Source organism: Vanessa cardui, chromosome 17, assembly GCF_905220365.1.
Source record: "Vanessa cardui chromosome 17, ilVanCard2.1, whole genome shotgun sequence".
Taxonomy (NCBI): Eukaryota; Metazoa; Arthropoda; class Insecta; order Lepidoptera; family Nymphalidae; genus Vanessa; species Vanessa cardui.
In genome coordinates this window covers 1,506,250-1,527,572 of record NC_061139.1, presented here as the reverse complement: position 1 = coordinate 1,527,572, position 21,323 = coordinate 1,506,250, and the positions used below count along the sequence as shown (strand labels likewise).

The 21,323-nt window shown below is 32.8% G+C and overlaps 1 protein-coding gene across 1 annotated transcript in view; it reads left to right on the top strand.

Annotated features, from left to right (window-relative positions):
- LOC124536824 (potassium voltage-gated channel protein Shaw-like) overlaps positions 1 to 21,323 on the top strand; it is a 321,785-nt gene that overhangs the window by 200,788 nt on the left and 99,674 nt on the right. The window contains exon 5 of the mRNA XM_047113446.1: positions 158 to 391. Within this exon, the coding sequence (XP_046969402.1) occupies positions 158 to 391 (234 nt within the window). The remainder of the gene's footprint in view (positions 1 to 157; positions 392 to 21,323) is intronic.

The window sequence follows — 21,323 nt, the reverse complement described above, 5'->3', positions numbered from 1 at the left end:
GAGGTTTATCATTAAAATTTCTTAAGAATCTGGTGATGATTTTCAGAACCAGACAATGGATATCTTCAATAAATGCCAGAAGATTAATCTCGATTGCCGCTATACTATTGCAAAGCTGTCGAAATCGACTTTCATTTGTTTTTTTTTTTCTTTTCAGGTGATATCAGCAATATCGGTGTTCTTCATCTGTATATCAGTCCTATGCTTCTGCCTAAAGACGCATCCAGATCTCCGAGTCATCGAGCTACACTTAGAAAGATATACAGACAATACCACAGCTGTGGTGGAAGCGAATCCTTGGGAGAATAACGGCCAGCCTCATGTGGCTTTCTTCTACATTGAACTGGTCTGCAATGTCTGGTTCACCATTGAATTGCTGGTGAGATCTGTGGTAAGTGAAATCAAATCTTACTTTCCACAGTCACAGTCATCATCATCCGGTAATGGATATTAAGTGGTAAATGAGTGGTCACCGTTAACCATTAGATTCAGAAAATAATCATCTTAAGTCTCGCTTCAAAAAGGTCATATAATAACGTAAAGAGAAGATTGAAAAGAGAAAATAAACTCTAAGAGAGAGGACACGTTCTCGGACGACCAGCAATGAAGATAAAAAATATAGCGTTTGTTTAATTTAAAATGCATAAATACATTATGATATCTGCATCAGTGTGCTCGTGCATAGTAATGATTTGAATCGATTGTCAGAACGAACTTGTACAGAGCTATTACTATGCTAAATTATCCCGATAAAAAACTATTTTGCTATTCTTTAAAGCTTTCTGTAGGTGATAACGTTTATTTCAGCATGATAAACTTTATTGGACTTGTAATAAAAACTATAACTATAATAACGCTAGAAAATCCATAATAATGAAAGAAATACAAATAGATGTTTGTAAAAGAGTTTGAATGTTTATAATATACAAAAATAATAGGAAATACCTACAGATTATGATAATGGATAAATATCTGTTTCACGATTTTTTAATTATTTATACCTATCCATCATATATCAATAACTAGGAACAATACGTACAATGTACTATATAGTATTGTAGTACTATATAGTATAGTATAGTAGTAGTATAGGCTTTAAAACCTATAAAATAGATCATATGAATATTTACTTTTAACCTAAAATAAATGAGGCTAATCACATTTGGCGATTTGTCACTGGTCCAACTTTACACGTACTAAAACTACTAAACAACTACCCAGTGAAACCTACCCAGTTAAATTTAATAGCTCGTTGAACATTTAACAAAATTTTGGCGCTACAAAATTGCCTTCAATCCTGAATGTTTTCCAAAAATTGATATCGCAAACGATATTAACCCCGTGTACCCTTTATATAAGGTAACTTTTCCTGTGACACACTATAAATTTCCGCACATTTTCCGTTTGCGAATAACGACACCTGCTCTTTCAGAAGACTTTAATTTGCTAAAGGCTTATATATATCAAGGAATATTCGGTTGAAAATCAACGGTTTTCAACATCACTTTGTGAATAAATTACTTAGACTGACTTTTTGAGATTGTTCGATTTTTCAGAAAATGTTATATTATAATACGATTTATTCATATTAATAAATATATAAATAAATAAATATTGAACAACATCACATACATTACTCTGATCCCAATCTAAGTAGCTAAAGCACTTGTGTTATGGAAAATCAGATGTAACGAAGGTACCACAAACACCCATATCCAAGACGACATAGAAAACTAATAAAACTTCTACATCGACTCGGCCGGGAATCGAACCCGGGACCTCAGAGTGGCGTACCCATGAAAACCGGTGTACACACTACTCGACCGCAGAGGTCATCAAAAATATTAATTGATTATTAGATTTTTTGTGAGTTGAGTGAATTTGAGCGTTTATCAGAGTGGCGATTCTCAAAAGTCATCTGTGCTGGACATTTTATAGTGCAAAAGTGTTTGCTCAAACATAAAAGCATTCTCATAGTACAATAATCCAGACTAGAGAGAGTTCAAACGCAGGACTAACGTATTTACCGACTTTCTGAGATATGGACAAACACAGCCAAATTCGAAGATTTGAACTGCTACCGAGAGTTTCACGTCAGAAAGGACCGTTATTGGCCTAATAAGACCTTTTGATCGACCTGACCCGGAAATTGAACAGAGGGAGGGTGTCTGCAGTCCGAGGTCAACAGGCTCATAATCTAGCCGACAAAACAATGATACAGGATAGATCTTCTTATTTAGACACCCCCCCCCCCCTCTTTATGTTACTTTGGCATGCATTGGTGCATACTAATTTAGTGAAAAAAATACCAATTATATTATATATTTTATTTATCAACGCCGATATAGTTAACTTGGTGAAAGGAATTTGTGTAAGTCCATTTGGATAAATACCGTCATTATCAGATATTTGACAGCCGAACAGAAAAACTTTGTATTGTGTTTTGTTCCTGTTTAAGAGGTGAGTGTGCCAGTGTACATTCAAACGTAAGGAACATATCATCTAAACTCTCAAAGTTTGTTGCTGTTGGTGAGGATTGGTTAATATTTCTTATAGCGCCAATATTTATGGGCTGTGGTGACCGTTATAATACATTAACAACATTAACTCATGTGAATTGACTGATCTGTATGTGAGCAGTTACCAGACTTAAATCGTATGTTTCTTTATGAAAAAGGCTATAAATAAATATATGAATTAGTGCCAAAAATTATATGAATAATGAATTGATTAAAACTTACAATTTTATTCTGAAAGATCATCCATATCTTATACATTTACTCAGTGTAATTATTAAAGTTACTTCTAAGACTATTTGCGTTGCATTAGTTAAGTATCCTATGGGATTTGAGAAACAGTTACCATCTGCGATTCATTAGTTTATCTCAGTCCTTTTAAAATAATTAGTACTTCTAAGTCTATTAGCTAATGAAATCTAGTTAGCATACATATTTTTAAATACTACTTACTATAAAATTAAAGTAGAAAATTATAGTCTTGAAGTGAACTCTTATGTTTGCACTTGAATTTGTGGATGAAAATTAAAGGGACTACCAGTTTGTTGATGGTGTCGAAAACTTACAAATTATTTAGCAGTAATATTTTCCAAATACCGAGAAATAATATTCACATGTTCAGAAAGTTTATATAACTCATTTGATAGAACATTTGGCTCATAATCGTAGATCACGACCCGAACACGAGTGACTTTAATGAGGCATTTATATATTATGTTTTTTTTTAATTGTAGGCTGTAATTGTATTATATAAATGTAAATAACTTTCCCTTCTATTACCAACACCAACTAACCTTGTGTGCATATTGTACTCTTTGTGTCTTTACACTGACTTATTCACTTTTCAAATCAGAGTATCACTAAGTGTTGCTATTTTAAGTATGTGAATCAGGCGGGTTTCTACTACCTCCAAGTGGTTTTCATTAAACTTATGCTCACATCGTTAAAATCTGTATGTATAGGATGAAAGGAAGCGTGTATTGTGCAACGGTTTACGGACTGCCTAGTGATGTAAAAAGTCACAGGTTCTATTCGGACCCCTTGGGCTATTGTCATTCCCACCCCTACAATACTGGTACTTTTTCAATTGACCATCAATAAAAAAGTTTAATATTTCTATATTGGATAAAGTAAATTGTGTTTGAATTGAGTTTATAACGTAGTGTTAAATAGGAATATTAGTAATTCTTTAATTAATTGGAGCATTAACAATATTCTTCAAAAAAACAACTACACGTAAATTCCTTTCTGATATTAATAATTGTCCGATCATGATTGTCAGTTCCAAGACAGTAAGATAATAATAGATAAGATGTCTTCCATTTGCTGTCGAAACGCTTGACCCTTGGAGTAGTGGTGCAAAAAGCTTCATCAAAAGTATAACACCTCGCCTCATTGCCTCCACTGGTGACAGGAGGGCTGGTTCGTTTTTTCGTTTTTTGAAAATCGGAATTGCGATTCAATGGGGAAATGCTGCTAGCATCCTTGCTACCATTCCACGCGGTCAAGATTTATACAGTAACAAGTTTTAGTTCATATTTGTATTTATTTAAGCATTTAATATTATTAATTCTTATGTTAATAAATGATAGATAGTAAGACCAGTTCAATATTTACGCACACTTACATTACATAAAAAAGAGGATGAAAGATATTGCATAAATAGCTAACCACATCTTTGGTGACGCGTCTCCACTACTCGACATCAATTTGCGATAGGTTCAAGTATCAAGTGAAGTAAGACGTGATCGGGATGTTGATTTGAATTGAATGCAGACATTCAATACTCTATTCCCGACTACATTTGTAGTCGAATAAAATATTCCTTGCGATGGGCTACAAGAAGGAAACTTTGTAAGGATTTTTTTGACGTAAGAATTCTTAATATTTCCTTAAATTGCCAATACATCACCAACCATGGAAACTAAGATGCTATGTCCCTTATATCTATAGGTGCACTGACTCGCTCATCCTTTAAGCCGGAATCTCTTATCCGTTTTTATTTGTAAATTAATTAAATTGAAATTTGTGCATATTATATACTTTCTATATGTATATATTTTGTATTTTATGTTATACAAATAATAATGTTGGAAATGATAAATACAGATTTTTTGCTTCTATTTAATCTCAAAATATTTTAAAAGTATAAAATACACCAAATAATTCGTAATTATATTTTATTATTCGTCGCAATTATAATCAAAAAGAGAAGAAGTTTTCTATAAAACGTTTCGTTTCTTATTTACCCCATTGTTAGAACTTTTAAAGACATCCTTCCTTAATGAGAGCCTACGCCATAAAAGAACTTAAATACTAACGAAATGTCAAACTCATTAAGTAGTTTTGTCCCAGTAATGATACCTCAACCAACAGTAAGTTTCTTCTTGGCAGAATCTTAGTTCCAAGTAACTTTTCACTTAATTAATCGTTTTAAATAAAAATAATATTTTTAAATAAATAAATATTGGACAACATCACATACATTAGTCTGATCCCAATGTAAGTTGAAGCACTTGCGTTATGGAAAATCAGAAGTAACGACGGTACCGCAAACACCAAGACCTAAGACAACATAGAAAACTACTGAACTTTATCTACATATATCGACTCGGCCGGATATCGAACCTGAGACCTCGGAGTGGCGTACCATGAAAATCGATGTACACACTACTCGACTACGGAGGTCGTCCTTGAATAATTTAAATATTTTGAATTTGAGTTTGAACATATAATGTTATGTTTTCTTAAAGAAATGAATTGGTGAAATTTGTTTAATTTCTTGCTCTTGATCGAATGTTACTATGTATTGTATCTATTTCTCCAATGCAGTTGGATAAGTCTGATAGCAACACTTGCAAAGCTTCTTATAGAACAACAGATGATAGCTCAGTTTGGGAACTGTTTCACTTATATTAATATAAACAAGTTCTAATTTTAAATCTAAATAAATTGCAACAGCGTAAATTGAACCTTAAGTATTTAAAATTTTGTGTTATTTTTTTTCATTACCTTGTAGCTAAAAACCCCTATACGAAGAATACGAGTGCTATAATTAATTACTTGATCTTTTCTCAGAAGATATATGTATGTATATCTATAAACTGTAGGTAGGTGCACTAGTAAAATAGACATTTGATGATAAATGGGTGACCATTTCACGATCAGATTCACGCACAGAATTTGCCACTGAAAGAAAAAAATCGAACATCGTTGAAATGCTGGTAATTCAGATGTTACCCTATTTACTGTTGTTACACTGGCTAATCTAGCCTTCAAATACAACAATACTGAATACTGTTGTTTGACGGTACAATATCTGACGATGATAACCACCAAGTAATACAAATTCTCAAGTTGAAACATAAAGAGCGCGAAGTTGTTAAAAGTTACAGCACCGAATAAAACAGCTTCGATTAACTATCGACAAGTAACCTTTTATTGCAACGTGTTTTTGGCATTCCGTTAAGCGCGCCAACAATGCTGGAACACTAAAGAGTAACAAGTTTCTGTAAATATTGGAACCAACGTTCTGGCGTGAAGCCAAGAAAAAACCAACGAATGCCTTCAGCTTTGCCATCTGGTTTCGAGGTATATTTCAATTTAATCAACTACAAATATGACGTCATTTTATATTAATGACGTTAATCCGGCTACGGAAGGACCGGTCAGTCAATTATTGTCGAATTTATACGTAATTTATGGCGATGACGTAATTTTTTACCGAATATAGGGATTATGCAGATATTTAAGTGGATATAACCCACTGGTGCTTATTCGACCGTTGATGAATAATTATTATTTATAGCGCTGTATTTTCGTTTATATGGTAAGTGACATTTACAGGCACATGTAACATGATATCTTAGATCCATAAGTTGATAGCCTCAGTGTCACGTGACTTACCACAATTATTTGCTAATCTGGCTTTCATACATAAGTCTATCCTAATACATATTATAAATATTAATACATTTTACAGAGCTTTTGTTGTGTGCACTTCATAAACGGTTGAAGTATCGTTCAAATATCATGTATAACCAAATTTGTAATATAACCGAGACGAGTGTCTACTTAATATTTATTATTAAAAATATAATAATAAATATATTTTACTACATACTTTTTAAAATTCATTGAAAAGTTAAGTAAGACGGTGAAATATCCTCAGTGTGTAATCCTACTCAATTAATATAATTTAATTGTTATTTGATAAACAATATAATAAAACCATTGGTTAATTTAGATAATTAAAAAAAGAAAGAGCTCGTGAACGCTGTAAAGCTGGTTATTTTTTTTTTCTTATTTAGAAGAATTCGCAATTACATTCCAAACGATAAGTGAAAAGTTATTTGTAAGAACTCTTTCTAATACATGAAGATATCCTTCACCGCTAGATTCGATAACTTCGCATGGAAAATTCAGCGACACTTGCTGGATTCGCACCTGCGACCAAGGGTTTTGTATTCATGCGATTCACTTTGAGCAATATACAAATCCACTATCATTTGTAACATGTATGTCTTAATATGATAGATCAGACAAACAAATTATTTGTCACTACATAGTATAAAGCAAAGTCGCTTTCTCTGTCCCTCTGTCTCTATAAATGCTTACCTTTGAAACTACGCAACGGATTTTGATGTGGTTTTTTTAGCGGATAGAGTAATTCGAGAAAGGTTTAATTTTAGAAGTTTCTACTGTGATGTGATGTCATTGCACCCAAGCGAAGCCGGGGCGGGTTGCTAGTTTACAATAAAAGCATGTAAATATTTCAACAATTTACCAATAGTACATTTTTAAGAACTAGATTGTACTGTCAATAATATGTCCAAAATAGCTTAGGAATTAAAAAAAACCTTGTTGAAATGAAATAATTAAATGATGCAAAAGAGATTTTAATGAAATTGTAAATATAAATGAATGGAATTCATAAACGGTTAAACTGATTTTGATGAGAATTTTCGTGTGTATTTTTAAGTAGATTTGACGTCACGATTGGGTTTTAAATACAATTGCTATTTCTCCCGGAAGAACTCAGGGTACCTATATCCTATAAGTATAACCTAAAGCAATATTGTAACAAAACTTTACTGCAACTAATGAAAAGTCTAACAAAGCTTCCATGGATTAATATCATATAACCATCTCGTATTTCCCTCAGGGTGCATTATTACAAATTACTTTATGCTAAAATCCACGCTTAAGCTGCTTGCTAACGCATACTGCTCATTTAAGAGCATGTACTATTTATAACAAGTAATAGAGGAACATATGAGATAAATAATTAACGTTATGTAATAAAAAAATAAATAAATAATATAATTGACTGTAAAGAACCCACTACACCCACCAAATTCTTCTCCTCTTTTGAGAAGCTTGAGCTTGCGGAGCTAAATGGGTATAAATGGTTCTAAATGTCATGTAAGACCTGCACTTTACTTCTTTTTATAATGTTTTAAATTTTTATAATATTGGACAGCAAAATGCTTACAGCTGCTGGTATGTGATCACTATCAACGGTAGGCTTTGACACTGTAAGAATATTTCTTACAGCGACAATGGAACTACCAAACTTGGAAGCTATGATGTTAGATCTGTTGTGTCTGTATTTGTATTGAGTCACCCAACCTTCAAAATTGCACACAACTATACTTTTGTTGTTTGGTGGTGGAATATGATGAATGATGAGTGGGTGTTACCCCAATAAGATCCAAACGCACCACCTAGCATGATATCAGTTGTAAAGGCAAACTGCGCATATCAAAAACTGTGTGATACTTGCTCAAGATTAAACCCATAATCTCAACTTAAGATTCCAGTACTCATCAAATCAGTATCATTAAATAAATAAATAAAATGAAAATTGGGCAACATCACATGCATTACTCTGATCCCAATGTAACTAGCCATAGCACTTGTGTTATGGAAAATCAGAAGTAACGTGACGTAGACGGTACCACAACCAGACCCAAGATAAAATAGAAAACTAATTAACATTTTCTACATCTACTCGGCCGAGAATCGAACTTTGTGGAACCAGCTTTCGCCGGCAGTTTTTCCGAACAGATACGACATAAAGGCCGGCAACGCACCTGTAAGCCCCCTGGTGTTGCAGATGTCCAGGGGCGGTGGTAGTCAATTTCTATCAGGTGATCCTCCTACAAGTTTGCCACCTATATCATAAAAAAATATCGAACCCGGGATCTAGGAGCGGCGTACTACATGAAAACCGGTATACACACTACTCGACCACGGAGGTCGTCTCATCGTCTCAGCTCTTAACTCTTATAACCTTTTAAAGCTAACAGTATATTGTATGTGGAAGTAATATCAAGCGATATATGAGTATATGTTATGACGCAGTGCGCATTTCTCTGCACGTTAAGTAAAATATGTTAGTAAGACATTTTGTGAACATTATAGCACATTGCATTTGAATATAATACAAAATAACTAGTATGCTAGAAATTCATGAGTTGTTATTTTAACGTTGGGTACAAATGATCAGTAGTTGCTTTATGGTAGGCCCGTCCGGGTAGGTACCATCCATTCATCAGATATTCTACCAAACCAAACACTAGTACTCAGTATTGTTGTGTTCCGGTTTGAAGGGTTAATGAGCCAGAGTAATTACAAGCAGAAGAGACATAATATCTTAGTTCCCAAAGTGGGTGGCTCATTGCTGATGAAATGAATGATCAATATATCTGACGGCGGTATTGTCTATGGGCGGTGGTGACCACTGTTCAGGTGGCCCATTAGCTTGCCAACCATAAAAATAGTTGAGTCTGAATTTATAAATTCAATGGTTTTATTAAATCAGGTCAGATTATAAAAAAAAGAAAGTAAGAACGCGTGGTAAAACTGATAATATTAAACGTAACAGATTTGATTATAAATTTTCAACAGTCGCGTCTTTTTATTAATACGTCAACAGAATTAAAATTAATTGAAATGACAGCACTTTGAGGATATAAATACTGAGCTACAGAGCGGGGCTTAGGAATTTAGCGCTCTAGCTTCGGTCATCGCGCCGGCTTACAATAAGAGCATAGAGACTGCATTCGAGAACGTTCACTGTGGCCGGAAACATTATAAATACTTTATAACATCTTAACACGTTCAATGCGACGCGAGTGCGGCTAAGAAAAACATGGATTTCTCTGTAGGATAGAGGTTGTAATATGTATTCGATATATTGAAAAGGAAAGTGATAAATATACATATTTATATGATGACCATTGAAAACAGAATACTATGGTGTATTCAATACGGGTTTTCCCCCCACACAACACTGATGAAATAAAATTCGATCACATCACATCAACACATAACATTACGGAGTCTAATAAGCGCCGTAGCGGTGTAATGATAGTTTTCAAACAAGGTCTTAAATGGACCGCACCGACCGAAGGGAAAAATTAAAAAAAATATATGGAATATGTTTCAAACCCTCTCCTTACCGGGAGAGAAAGCCTTAGTCCAGCAGCGGAAATTTACAGGCTTTTACTATTAAAACGTGTTAAACATTTTTTGGGTTCTTACTACGTTGGAAGTGTAATCAATGAGACCGAATTAACTATTTAAATATGGATGGATGGACGTGGATAAGCAAATATTAGTAACTAGGAGTTTCAAATACCTTGTTAGATATTCTTTTGCAGACAGCAATTAGTTTTGTTGTGTTCCGGTGTGATGAGTGATTAAGCTTGTGTTACAACAGAGACCATAACATCTTAGTTCCCAAGTTCGTTTGTTTTCAAATTAATTCCTTTATCATGTCTTAAACTCTTAGTACATTTTGAAACTAAAGCTCTAACCTGACAACAGCATATAAAATTAAACCTACTTAGTATGATAGCTTGGTTCAAAATAGTGTAACTTTTGACTACGTCAGGTTTCATACCAACATTAAATCTTTTTAATGGCGTAATTTGTCCTTACTAATTAAAGTAGATATGATATCTTCTACTGATTTGTCAAAATAGGCCTGTCAGTGTCATATATTTTCGATCTGAGTACACCAAAATAGATCTTAAGGTGACAAACCTTTTCTTTTTCTTACCGCTGAGACGTATATGGTAATGTACAGGACATTGACCATGTACGTCTCAGCGGTGGTTATCACTTATCAGTATTTACTTCTATATGTTTTAAATTGACCTTCGTATGTTTAACAATAGAATAACGTAATATTACAAACAGACTCCAATATTATTATATTATGTATAGCTATGCCTTAACTAATAACGGCTAATGCATAAATATTTGCGGTATTCATACTCAGATATTAACATGCCATATTTGCAGATGTAAAACGGAATATTAAAAAAAGACAGCACAATATACACTAGGCACGTCTGAAGCTACACGCTCTCCACTCAGAGTGCACTCAAGTCTAGTGCTGACCCGTTTTTCCATCTTTATTGAGTTAACGCGAGTAGTGGATCCGTTATACACTTATATAGTTCACGCCTTTTGTCTGCTTCTGTTGTTTGGTATGAAATATTCGTGTTATATAAGAAATTGACGTTTTCTTAAGAAATACAGCAACTGTTTTGTATAAATATGGATAATGGAGGCTTACATACAAATATTTACTCAGTGTTTCAGATCTACGCTTTGTGCAGTCTTCTTAGGGTAGCTATCCAAATCATCACAAATTCTAACGCCAACGGTGATACTCCGTATTGTTCTGTTTTTGAAGGTTGAATGAGCCACTTTAATTACAAATACAAGAGAAATAAAATCTTGGAAAAGTTGATGGCTCCTTGGTGTTGTAAGGAATAGTTTATATCTTTAAGGCACCGATGTCTATTGGTAATGACAGCTTCCAATTAGCAGGGTCATTACGGTTATAGCGTAGCAACTGACGAATTGATAAATGTTGCAGTCGATGAGCTGAGATGGCCAAGTGGTTATAACGCGTGCATCTTAACCGATCATTTCGGGCTCCAACGCAGGAAAACACCATTATATATGTGTGCTTAATTTGCGTTTATAATTTATCTCGTGCTCGGCGGTGAAGGAAAACATCATGAGGAAATCTGCGTGTGTCTAATTTCATCGGAATTCTGATACATGTGCATTCCACCAACCCGAATTGGAACAGCGTGGTGGAATATGTTCCAAACCCTTTCCTTAATGGGATAGGAGACCTTACCCCGACAGTCAGAAATATACAGGTTGTTACTGTTACTGTACTGTTACTGTAGTCGATAAATCAGTATTATGGAGTATTATGTTACTCCATAATACTGACTCATATTTTTTATTTGATTTAATATCAATTCGCAACAAATATTTTATAGCAATAGTTCGTATGATATAACTGTAATAGCACCACAGGCTTATTTGTCTGTGAGCCTATATTAAAAAATGAAAAGGATTGAAAGGATGAAACTAATATGTCAAATGAGTGAATAAAATGCGCCGAATATTTCATTTATTTGTTGACGTTTTAGTTTAAATTCTATTTTAATAATAAAACAATTGAAATACTAACTCGTATAACAGATTTTGTTTTTGATTCAAGTTTTCCAAAGAGTCCAATGTCAATAAATTCCAACCCATATCATATTAGCTCAATATTTATGACTCACTAACAAAATACACTAATTACCCACGGGATTCCAGGGTAGTATTACCGGATACTAACTGTATAACACGTATTTCTCGCGAGCCACATACATACACAAGGCAGCTATTTCCCAGAGGCGGGGCACACGAAAATACCAATATCCCAATGGGCGCAACATTATACGAAAATTCCACATTATTCTTGATAAAGGCTTACTCGTATACGAGATAAAATGCACGCCTTGAGCTTAACTAGAGACTGGAAAATTCTTATTCAATTTAAATTCAAATTCCTTTAATCTACATCGAATCATTATTGTTACTTAATATTCAAAGTAAAAACTATCTCCGAACCGTAAAAGAAACCGTGACCTATAAACCGGCGAAAGAAATGCCATGTTAGTCTAATTTTTTAAAATTCTTATTTTGCCAATGAATTTGCCAAAGGATAACTGTTACATTATAAAATTATTTATTTATTTATTAAGGACCATCAGCAGTCACTACACTTATACATGTTATACATATAAACATATTTATACTTAATATAAAGTTTGTGACTTTTTAAGACGGCCACAACATGTATTTTTTACGTACAATACACAAGTATATTTTTTAACTAAAATAATTTTATAATACTAAAATACTAGAGGCTACCTAAAATTCATTATTATAATTAAGAAGTTCAGTAATATAATTAATCACGTTAATAATATACAACAAAGTAAATTCAATAAAAAAGTCAATTAAAACCCATGTGTTATCATCTGAAACCACTAAGTGTTTTTTCACCCAATAATTTTGTACATTTTTTTTTTTAATTTAGTAAAATAGTCATTTTAAACTTGATGCTAAACAAATACTTAATGCTATTTTTTTAATTAACACTACCTAATAATATAAATAAACATTAACATTACCAGTGGAAACAGCTACCGCAGCATATTATGAAATATATTTTCAAACTAATTTTCAAACGAGTCCAAAAATTTTAATGGAATAAATTAACTTTTTACTGTACGAATAAACACAACTTTATAAAAATGAATGCAACTGTTCAGCAACTATGAGCCCCGACAAAGTTTTAATGTATCTGTTAGAGTTTTGCTAGTGTTTGCCACGAAAGTCAACAGTCTGTGTTCTATCCAACTGCATTAACTTTATTATATTTATATAACACGGAGTTATGTTCATATTAAATGCTGGCTGGAGTCAGCGATTAAGTCATTGAACGGCCACTTGAAAATACAAGCTATACGATGGCTTTATTCAAATATCAATTAATAGTGAGCAAATTAAATTACTGGTCATTACATGAATCATATATTAGACCGTGTACCTAATTGGTAGCACACTAGCGTTAAGAAGTGTACTATCACTTTTTGATTAATTTTGGCCATGTCGATTTTTTAAGCCAACTATGCTGGATGGATTATATGGAAAAACTGTGTCTGCAGACCCAGTCACTATAAATAGGCATAACAGAAGCCGAACCAGCGGTAGTAATTAATTTGACTATCAATAAGTAATTATGCTTTTATATTGAATAAAGGAATTTAAGTTTAAGTAAGTAGAACTATCTCGTATTAAAGAAATGGTTTACTAGGCCATCGTTTGCAAGAAACTGCTGTTTGTCCTGTGGCTAAACTTTTTATATTGCCGTCCCACCGGAGAATGTCCGCAGACATTTTTAACTTTACCGTTTCGTAAATTCAAATCGTTTATAAGAAATACATTGGTAAAAAAGGCATATTATTCGATACAAGAATTTGTAGATGATAAAAAAGCTTGGAATAATACTAATACCCGTTGACTTTCAGGATACATTACATACATGTATAATTAACGTATTTAACTAATATGATTATATTTTTTAAATGTTGAAAAAGAGTAAATACTGAGTTTCTTGCCAATTCTTCTCGGTAGAATCTACTTTCCGATCCGGTGGTAGCTTCAATTAATTGTTAAATGACGATTCAAAAGTGCTTGTAAAAGCCCACTCGAATAAAGTTTATTTTGATTTTGATTTTATGAGATTGAAGAAAGTAAGAATGTGGCTAATATTGTCCCATATGATCTCTTTACGATCATATCGGATTTCGTTTTATAAATCAATCTGCTTAAGCAAATAGAGACCGTCTGTCATCTGTATACTTCAATAGGAATCCTACATAGTTCACAGGTTACTGCGATTTTCTATCATGAATGGAACACGGTTTGTAGGACGCTTTATCTTTATATTTTTATATATTAATTTCCCTATATATGTGTAGAAAGATTTAAATTAATATTTTTATTAAAATCATAAACGCATCGATGAGAGCGAGAAATTATTCCATCCGCAATAATTCGAGAAAATTACGAGGAAAAAACGAATGTTAATAAAAACGTTGGATTATATAAAACCGATAAATAATATATCATATATATGTATTCATAACACGATCCTTCAATAATATTCAGAAGAAAAAGCCAATCGGAAAATATCCCTATTTGCAGCTGTGGTGTATAAAATATTGCCTCATAGTATATTCCAGTGAGTTTCGAAAAAGTATGAATCTAACTACAATATTTTACATATTCAGCTAAATTAATCATTGGTTTTTTGGCACTTGTTTTGAACAACTCGCCTGGATAGTTCATAAACTATACCCTAAGGTTATTCCACTGACAAAGAGATATACGACATGTGGTAGGTACTCTTAGTACTACTCATCAGTAAGCAAGAAATACCAGTAATTACTAACCCTAGCCAATTAATGAAAAAAAAAAACATTTATGCTCTATTGCACTTACTTTATGATTGGCAATTAAAAATTACCATCATTTTGGAAAAGAAAATACATCCATAAGAAACGGTGAACGAAAATCAGTGCTTTTGGTAGTATCAACTTATATTTGTTCAAATATAAAAGTAAAGTAACAGCCCGTAAATTTCCCACTGCTGGGACAAGGCCTCCTCTTCCATTAAGGAGAGGGTTTGGAACATATTCCAACACGCTCTTCTAATGTCGGTTGGTGGAATCCACAAGTGGCAGAATTACGATGAAATTAGACACATGCAGGTTTCCTCACGATGTTATATCCTTCACCGCAGAGCGCGAGATGAATTATAAACACAAATTAAGCACATGTATATATATAGTGGTGCTTGTTTGGGTTTGAACTCGCAATCATCGATAAAGATGCATGTGTTCTAACCACTGGACCATCTCAGCTCTTAATATAATCATGATTAAAAATAAATATAAATTAATATTTAACATATTTGTTACTCTTCCTATATATTTCAGCAATGTTGACTACTTACCATCTGATACTCCATTTCACAATATCAATAAAGAATTCGTATTAAAAACTCTTATACACTAAAAACATTGCTTTTATTATACCTACATTATATATTATTCACAATTTCATTAAGTGGTTTTACCTTTATACGATAATCATAGGTAGCTATAAATAAATTATTCTGAAAGTGTATTTACTAGACTTGAGCACAAAACATTATTTTGCTCGGTATAAGAGCGCGTGTGGCGCAGCCTTAATTAGATAGAAAAACCAGCACGATGGTCTTTTAATCTATTTATTAAAATAAAGTGTATTCCTAACATATTTACAGATGTCTTGTGAGTTTTTTAAATTTATTTTCTAAATACATAGTCTTCTATTTGCGTAAATAATTTAGGTGTAATTTATAAGTAATAATCCCTGAATTTATATTGTAATATTAAAGATTTTTTTGCTAATAATTATTTCTTATAAGTTGCAAATAAATACAGGATCTCTATGTATTTAACTTACTAAGTAACTATATGTATTTGAGTACTCTTTGGAATATTACGAACGTTACGTGGAATAAGGAAAATCTATTAGTTACCTCTTTTTGCCTAAACCGCTGAACCTTAAATATTTTTTTCTATGAAACAAGCATGAATTACAAGAATGGTATTAGGTAATAAAATACACATGTATTTTATTACCTAATACCACAACGCCAACGCCTAAAACGCGAGTGCAATCACGGCCGACAACTAGCTGTACAGAAAAACAGTTGATCATTTAAATATAAAATATACTTTAATATTACTCGAATAAATTATAACAGGCTTATAAATATTAAAATACGTATGGAATTTTGTTAATAAATTATATGTTTGTATAACAAACATGCATGTATATTTTGATGTAATAATAATAATAAGTAATCCCGTGAAATGAAAAACTGTAGTTCATTTTTATGTACTGTTTTTAAATTATATTGTTAGCAAAAAGCAAATAATTAAATTAAAAAAAAATAAAACTACTCAAAATTAAAAGGTTTCTTATTTATAATCAATTTAACAATTAAACTTAAATACGAATGAAAACAAAACTATTAAATCTCTCATAAGAATATCTTTAAATCAACAAACAAAACTTTACATAAATGTTCTAGCAATTATTTATTCTAATAAACACACAAAAATATAGAACAAAGATTAGGACTACAAAAAAGGTCTCGTCAACGTCTGTACGTTACGAGTGCTCAAGAAAAAGTGTCCGATCCCCCCTTTGTCATGCTCTTTTATAGTTTTACAATAGTAGGACACGTGACCACAACACCGGTGATGTTTTTATCGCTAACAATATTCTACCTTCATTTGCAAAAATACATAACGATATATCGTTGTCGGTATTGAATAAAAATATCGTAGCAAAAGCGCCATGTTTTTCAAATTCATATGTGATTATACCATTATGAAGAGGCCTTGTGGAGTTAGCCTCGGGCCGAGTCTAAGCGTCCAATCTGACATAGGCTCCTAGGACCTAGGCTTTCATTTTAACGTTATCCTTGAGAAGTTTTATTGTCTCATTTTTTTATAATAGTGATTGTGATAGTGAAAGAATAGTGCACACACAAACTTTTTACTATGAAATATGTGTCTACTCACATTTGACAACCTCCGTGGACTACTAGTGTGTACAATGGTTTTCATGGGTACGCCACTCCAAGGTCCCGGGTTCGATGCCCGGCCGAGTCGATATAGAAAAAGTTTAAGGTTTCCTATGTTGTCTTGGGTCTGGGTGTTTGTGGCTCCCTCGTTACTTCTGATTCTCCATAAAAAGTGCTTTAGCTACTTACATTGGGATCAAAGTAATGTATGTGATTTTGTCGAATATTTATTGACTGACATTCAAAGGCATACCTTAAACCTCTTTGCTGGAGAAACATTTTACTGTTCCATTAAAATTCGAAATTCAAATTTCATCAAAATAAATTTTGCTTAGAAAAAAGCAAGAATCGATTCTGGTTGTCAATTTTATGTGACAAGTTTAATCGCTTAAAGTAATTACTATTGGTGTAATCGGGTTCCCGGAGTTAGCAGCTCTCAAGGAAAATTAGTGCATTCGTAGTCACTTCTAACTTCAACACATACGCTATTAAATAAACTAGTACTAGCAATATAATAATCGCTGGTAATTTGCTTAAGTACTTATGAATTGTGTGGGAATTATATGGTAAAATAAATGTTTGTAAAAACAGTTACAGCAAAAAACCATCCTCCCGAAGTTTGAGTAAGCACTCAATAGACGGTCAAATCAAGCAATCTTTACCGAAAATATAAAGGATTTTTTTTAAATCTATTTTTTTAATTATGATGGTAGGCGGGCGAAAATATGAACTACTTGATGGTAAGTGGTCGCCGCGGCCCATAGACAATGAGCAGTTAAAATATAAGACATTCTTTACAACACCAATGCGCCACCAACCATGAGAACTAAGTTATGTCCCTTGTGTCTATAGTTACACTAACTTACCCTTCAAACACACACGGAACACAAAAATAGTGAGTTCTGTTGTTTAGTGGTAGAATATCTGATGAGTGGGTGGCACCTACCCAGACGGGCTTGCACAAAGCCTACCACAGCCTACCACCAAGTAAAGTTCAAACCCCTTGTAATTGAAAGTTGGAAGGAAAATAATATGTAAACGATAAAGTACTTTATAATGCTATATCGATTAAAAACCTAACAACAGGCGTTCGTAATTCAAGTCTGTTACATTGCTAAGTGTTAAATTCAAATTTAAATATTTTACATGCTTTAAGCGTAGAGGACATTAAACTGTAATTCAAAACACCTGAACCACTCATCAAAGCCTCGTGAAGCTTGAATAGGGCTTGACAAGTCGCTCAGTCCATATAACTCTGTCTGCCTCGGCTAATATAATCATTGTAGTATCGAATACAAAATAATTAGTGGTACTATTGTCAGCTATAATCAAAACATAAGAATATATGACGTCACTTTTCTATCGTATCAGGTACGGGGTGGTACCTTTAATTGAACCACTAATTGGAAGAAGGGAATAAACGCCACTTTTCGACATATTCACTTTTATACACACTTACATTCTTTAGACGTAGGGCTACATATTATATACATTTAAGGCAGGTCTGTCGGTAAATAAATCAGGATTTATATTTTCTTAATAATCATTGATGTACTAAAAAATTATGAGTTGAAAGCAAAATGTTATGAAATATTTTTATTATCTCCGTTCCTGTTTTTTGGATTTATTCCCTTCTTCCAATTGGTGATTCAATTTGTGTAAACAAAACGTTTTTTCGTTGATCTAGAGGCTAGTTTATAACGCACCAGATAAGCAAAGAGTTCGCATTATTGAAATACAAATATAAATGAAAGATTTATATAAATGAAAGACAAATTAGGCTGTTCTATTTTTAAATTATTTTGCTTTTTTTTTAAATTCCGATTTGAATATTATTTTTTTGGGTAGACATATTTTCTAAACCTACATATTGATTTTGTATGGGTATGAAATTTAATACGATTTATTTTTACAGATAATTATTGTGGTTTTAAGTTAATCATAATATATAAGTAATTAATTATAATGAGTTAATTAAGTTGTGGTACAAATGTTACATTAGTACAGTCAGTTGGAAACATATTAATAAACGTAAAGCCGTTGGTCTGGCTGTGTCATATTTGCCCCACTAGCAGATTAAGGAAGCGAGGGAATAGAGAACATACTTGTGGTTACAACAACTGTGCACTTAGTATATTATAATATATTAGGCCCCATCCTACCCTCTTTTACAGTGCGAATATCTGCTTCGTTTGTCTTAAAGTTAGATATAAGAACGCTGATTTCGAGGTCCTGGGTTCAAACCGATGGCCAATATGTTATTGAGTTTTTCTATTAAAAATTCTCACTAACAGTATGGAGTTTCAAAACTGGATGTATATACACGTGCCTCATCAAGCACGTAATACCGTTAATACTTCGCTCAAACTCATTCTGGTCATGTTCATCCCATCGGATTATGAAGATGCACCTCAGTTTAAACGCTTACTTTTGCACGATAAAAGGGAACTTGATATTGGCCACCGTGACTGAAATCGGTCAAGTGACGTGATAATATTAATTGCACTTAATTTCACCAAATTTAAAAAAATATATTAAGGAACGCTTGTGTGCAAAAGGTTACTATACAATTAATGAGTTAACGATCGATAGCACACCTTGGGAATGAAACAATCGCCTCCTGGTTATTTCATCTCATATTAAATTGTTTATTTATATAATATATGAGACATACAAAAAAAAAACCCGCTGAGTTTCTTTCGCCGGTTCTTCTCAGGTCAGGGTATTTTCTTTTCCGAACCGGTGGTAGTGTTTCAATTGACCATCAATAAGAAAGTGTAATGCTTCTATATTGAATAAAGTTATTTGAGTTTGAGTTTGACTTGGAAGTGAAAAGAAACAAAAACAACAGTCTGTAAATTTCCCACTGCTGGGTTAAGGAGAAGGTTCTCCCTTTGGAGAAGATTTGGAATATATTCCATCGCTCTGTTCCAATGTGGATTGTGAAAAGAAAAGAACAACCTTATTCGTGTTGTAAATACCGGTACAAACATTTTGAACAAAAATTAAAGCAATTTATGTGAAATTCGATTATATTAAAATGTACAGCAATTCATAAATAACTTTAAATATAATTTTCAATTAACCAAAACGATTGGATTTCAGATTAAACCGCGAGCTGATTAAAAAACTCACTGAATTTATTTGGGAAATTTATATAGATTTACTAGCTGAACCTGCGGCTTAAACCGGAATTTATAAAGCACAAACTTCCAACCCCAGTTTTACCCCCTTAGGGATGGAGTTTCATAAATTCTTAGCGGATGTCTACACCTTATAAAGAACCTTTCTACTAAATTACAATTCTATAAGTTTTATAGTTATTATATATACTTATTATTATTATATATCAGAATATTATAAATTATGATCTCCTATATGTTATCGCTAATCTCAAAAACAACAGCGGATTTTTTTTTATCATCGATAGAACATTTGACAGACACACTGATTCTAGACATGACTTAAATATATAATGATTATTTTCTATTGTAACGTTATTATTATAACTGTAGATTAATATTGATATTTAATTATCTTCGTTAGAGATATGCAACTACTTCACCAAAACTATTTCAAAAACAATTAAATTGTGTGAGAATTTGATTTCCGCTTACAATAGGTATGAACTACAACTACAGCCTGTAAATTTCCCACTGCTGGGCTGAGCCCTTCTCTCCCTTTAAGGAGAAGGTATAGAGCGTATTCTAACACGCTATTCCAATGCGGTTTGTTCTTAATACCTGTGGCAGAATTTCATTGAAATTAGACACATGCAAATTTCCTACACGATATTTTCCTTCATCCGAACATGAGATGAATTACAAAACACAAATTAAGAAAATGAAAATTCAGTGGCGCTGCACTGAATTTGAACCATCGGTCGTAACAATCAATTGTAATAACGCTGATTCACTTTATTTATGTACCAGAATACAACAATGCTAAACAGTATTACTTGCCGGTATATGAGAGAGAGTTCCTATACAATAGGGATAGAAAAACCTTGTATATAGACTCAAAAAGAAATCGGAATTACTATTATATTTGTAAACAGCTGTGCCCGCATCGGCCGTTTGAATTTAACAAACAGTTTTTTGTAGCTTAAGTTACTCCTCATACATCAGCTTTCTACCAGTAAAAGTCCCATTAAAATGAATCCAGCAGACGGGCGGACAAAAATTACAGGGCATACATATATATATGCATTTAGTATGCGTAAATGCTTACTAAATGCATATTTTATTATTACAAACAAACACTCACATTTTATAATTATATTTTATTAT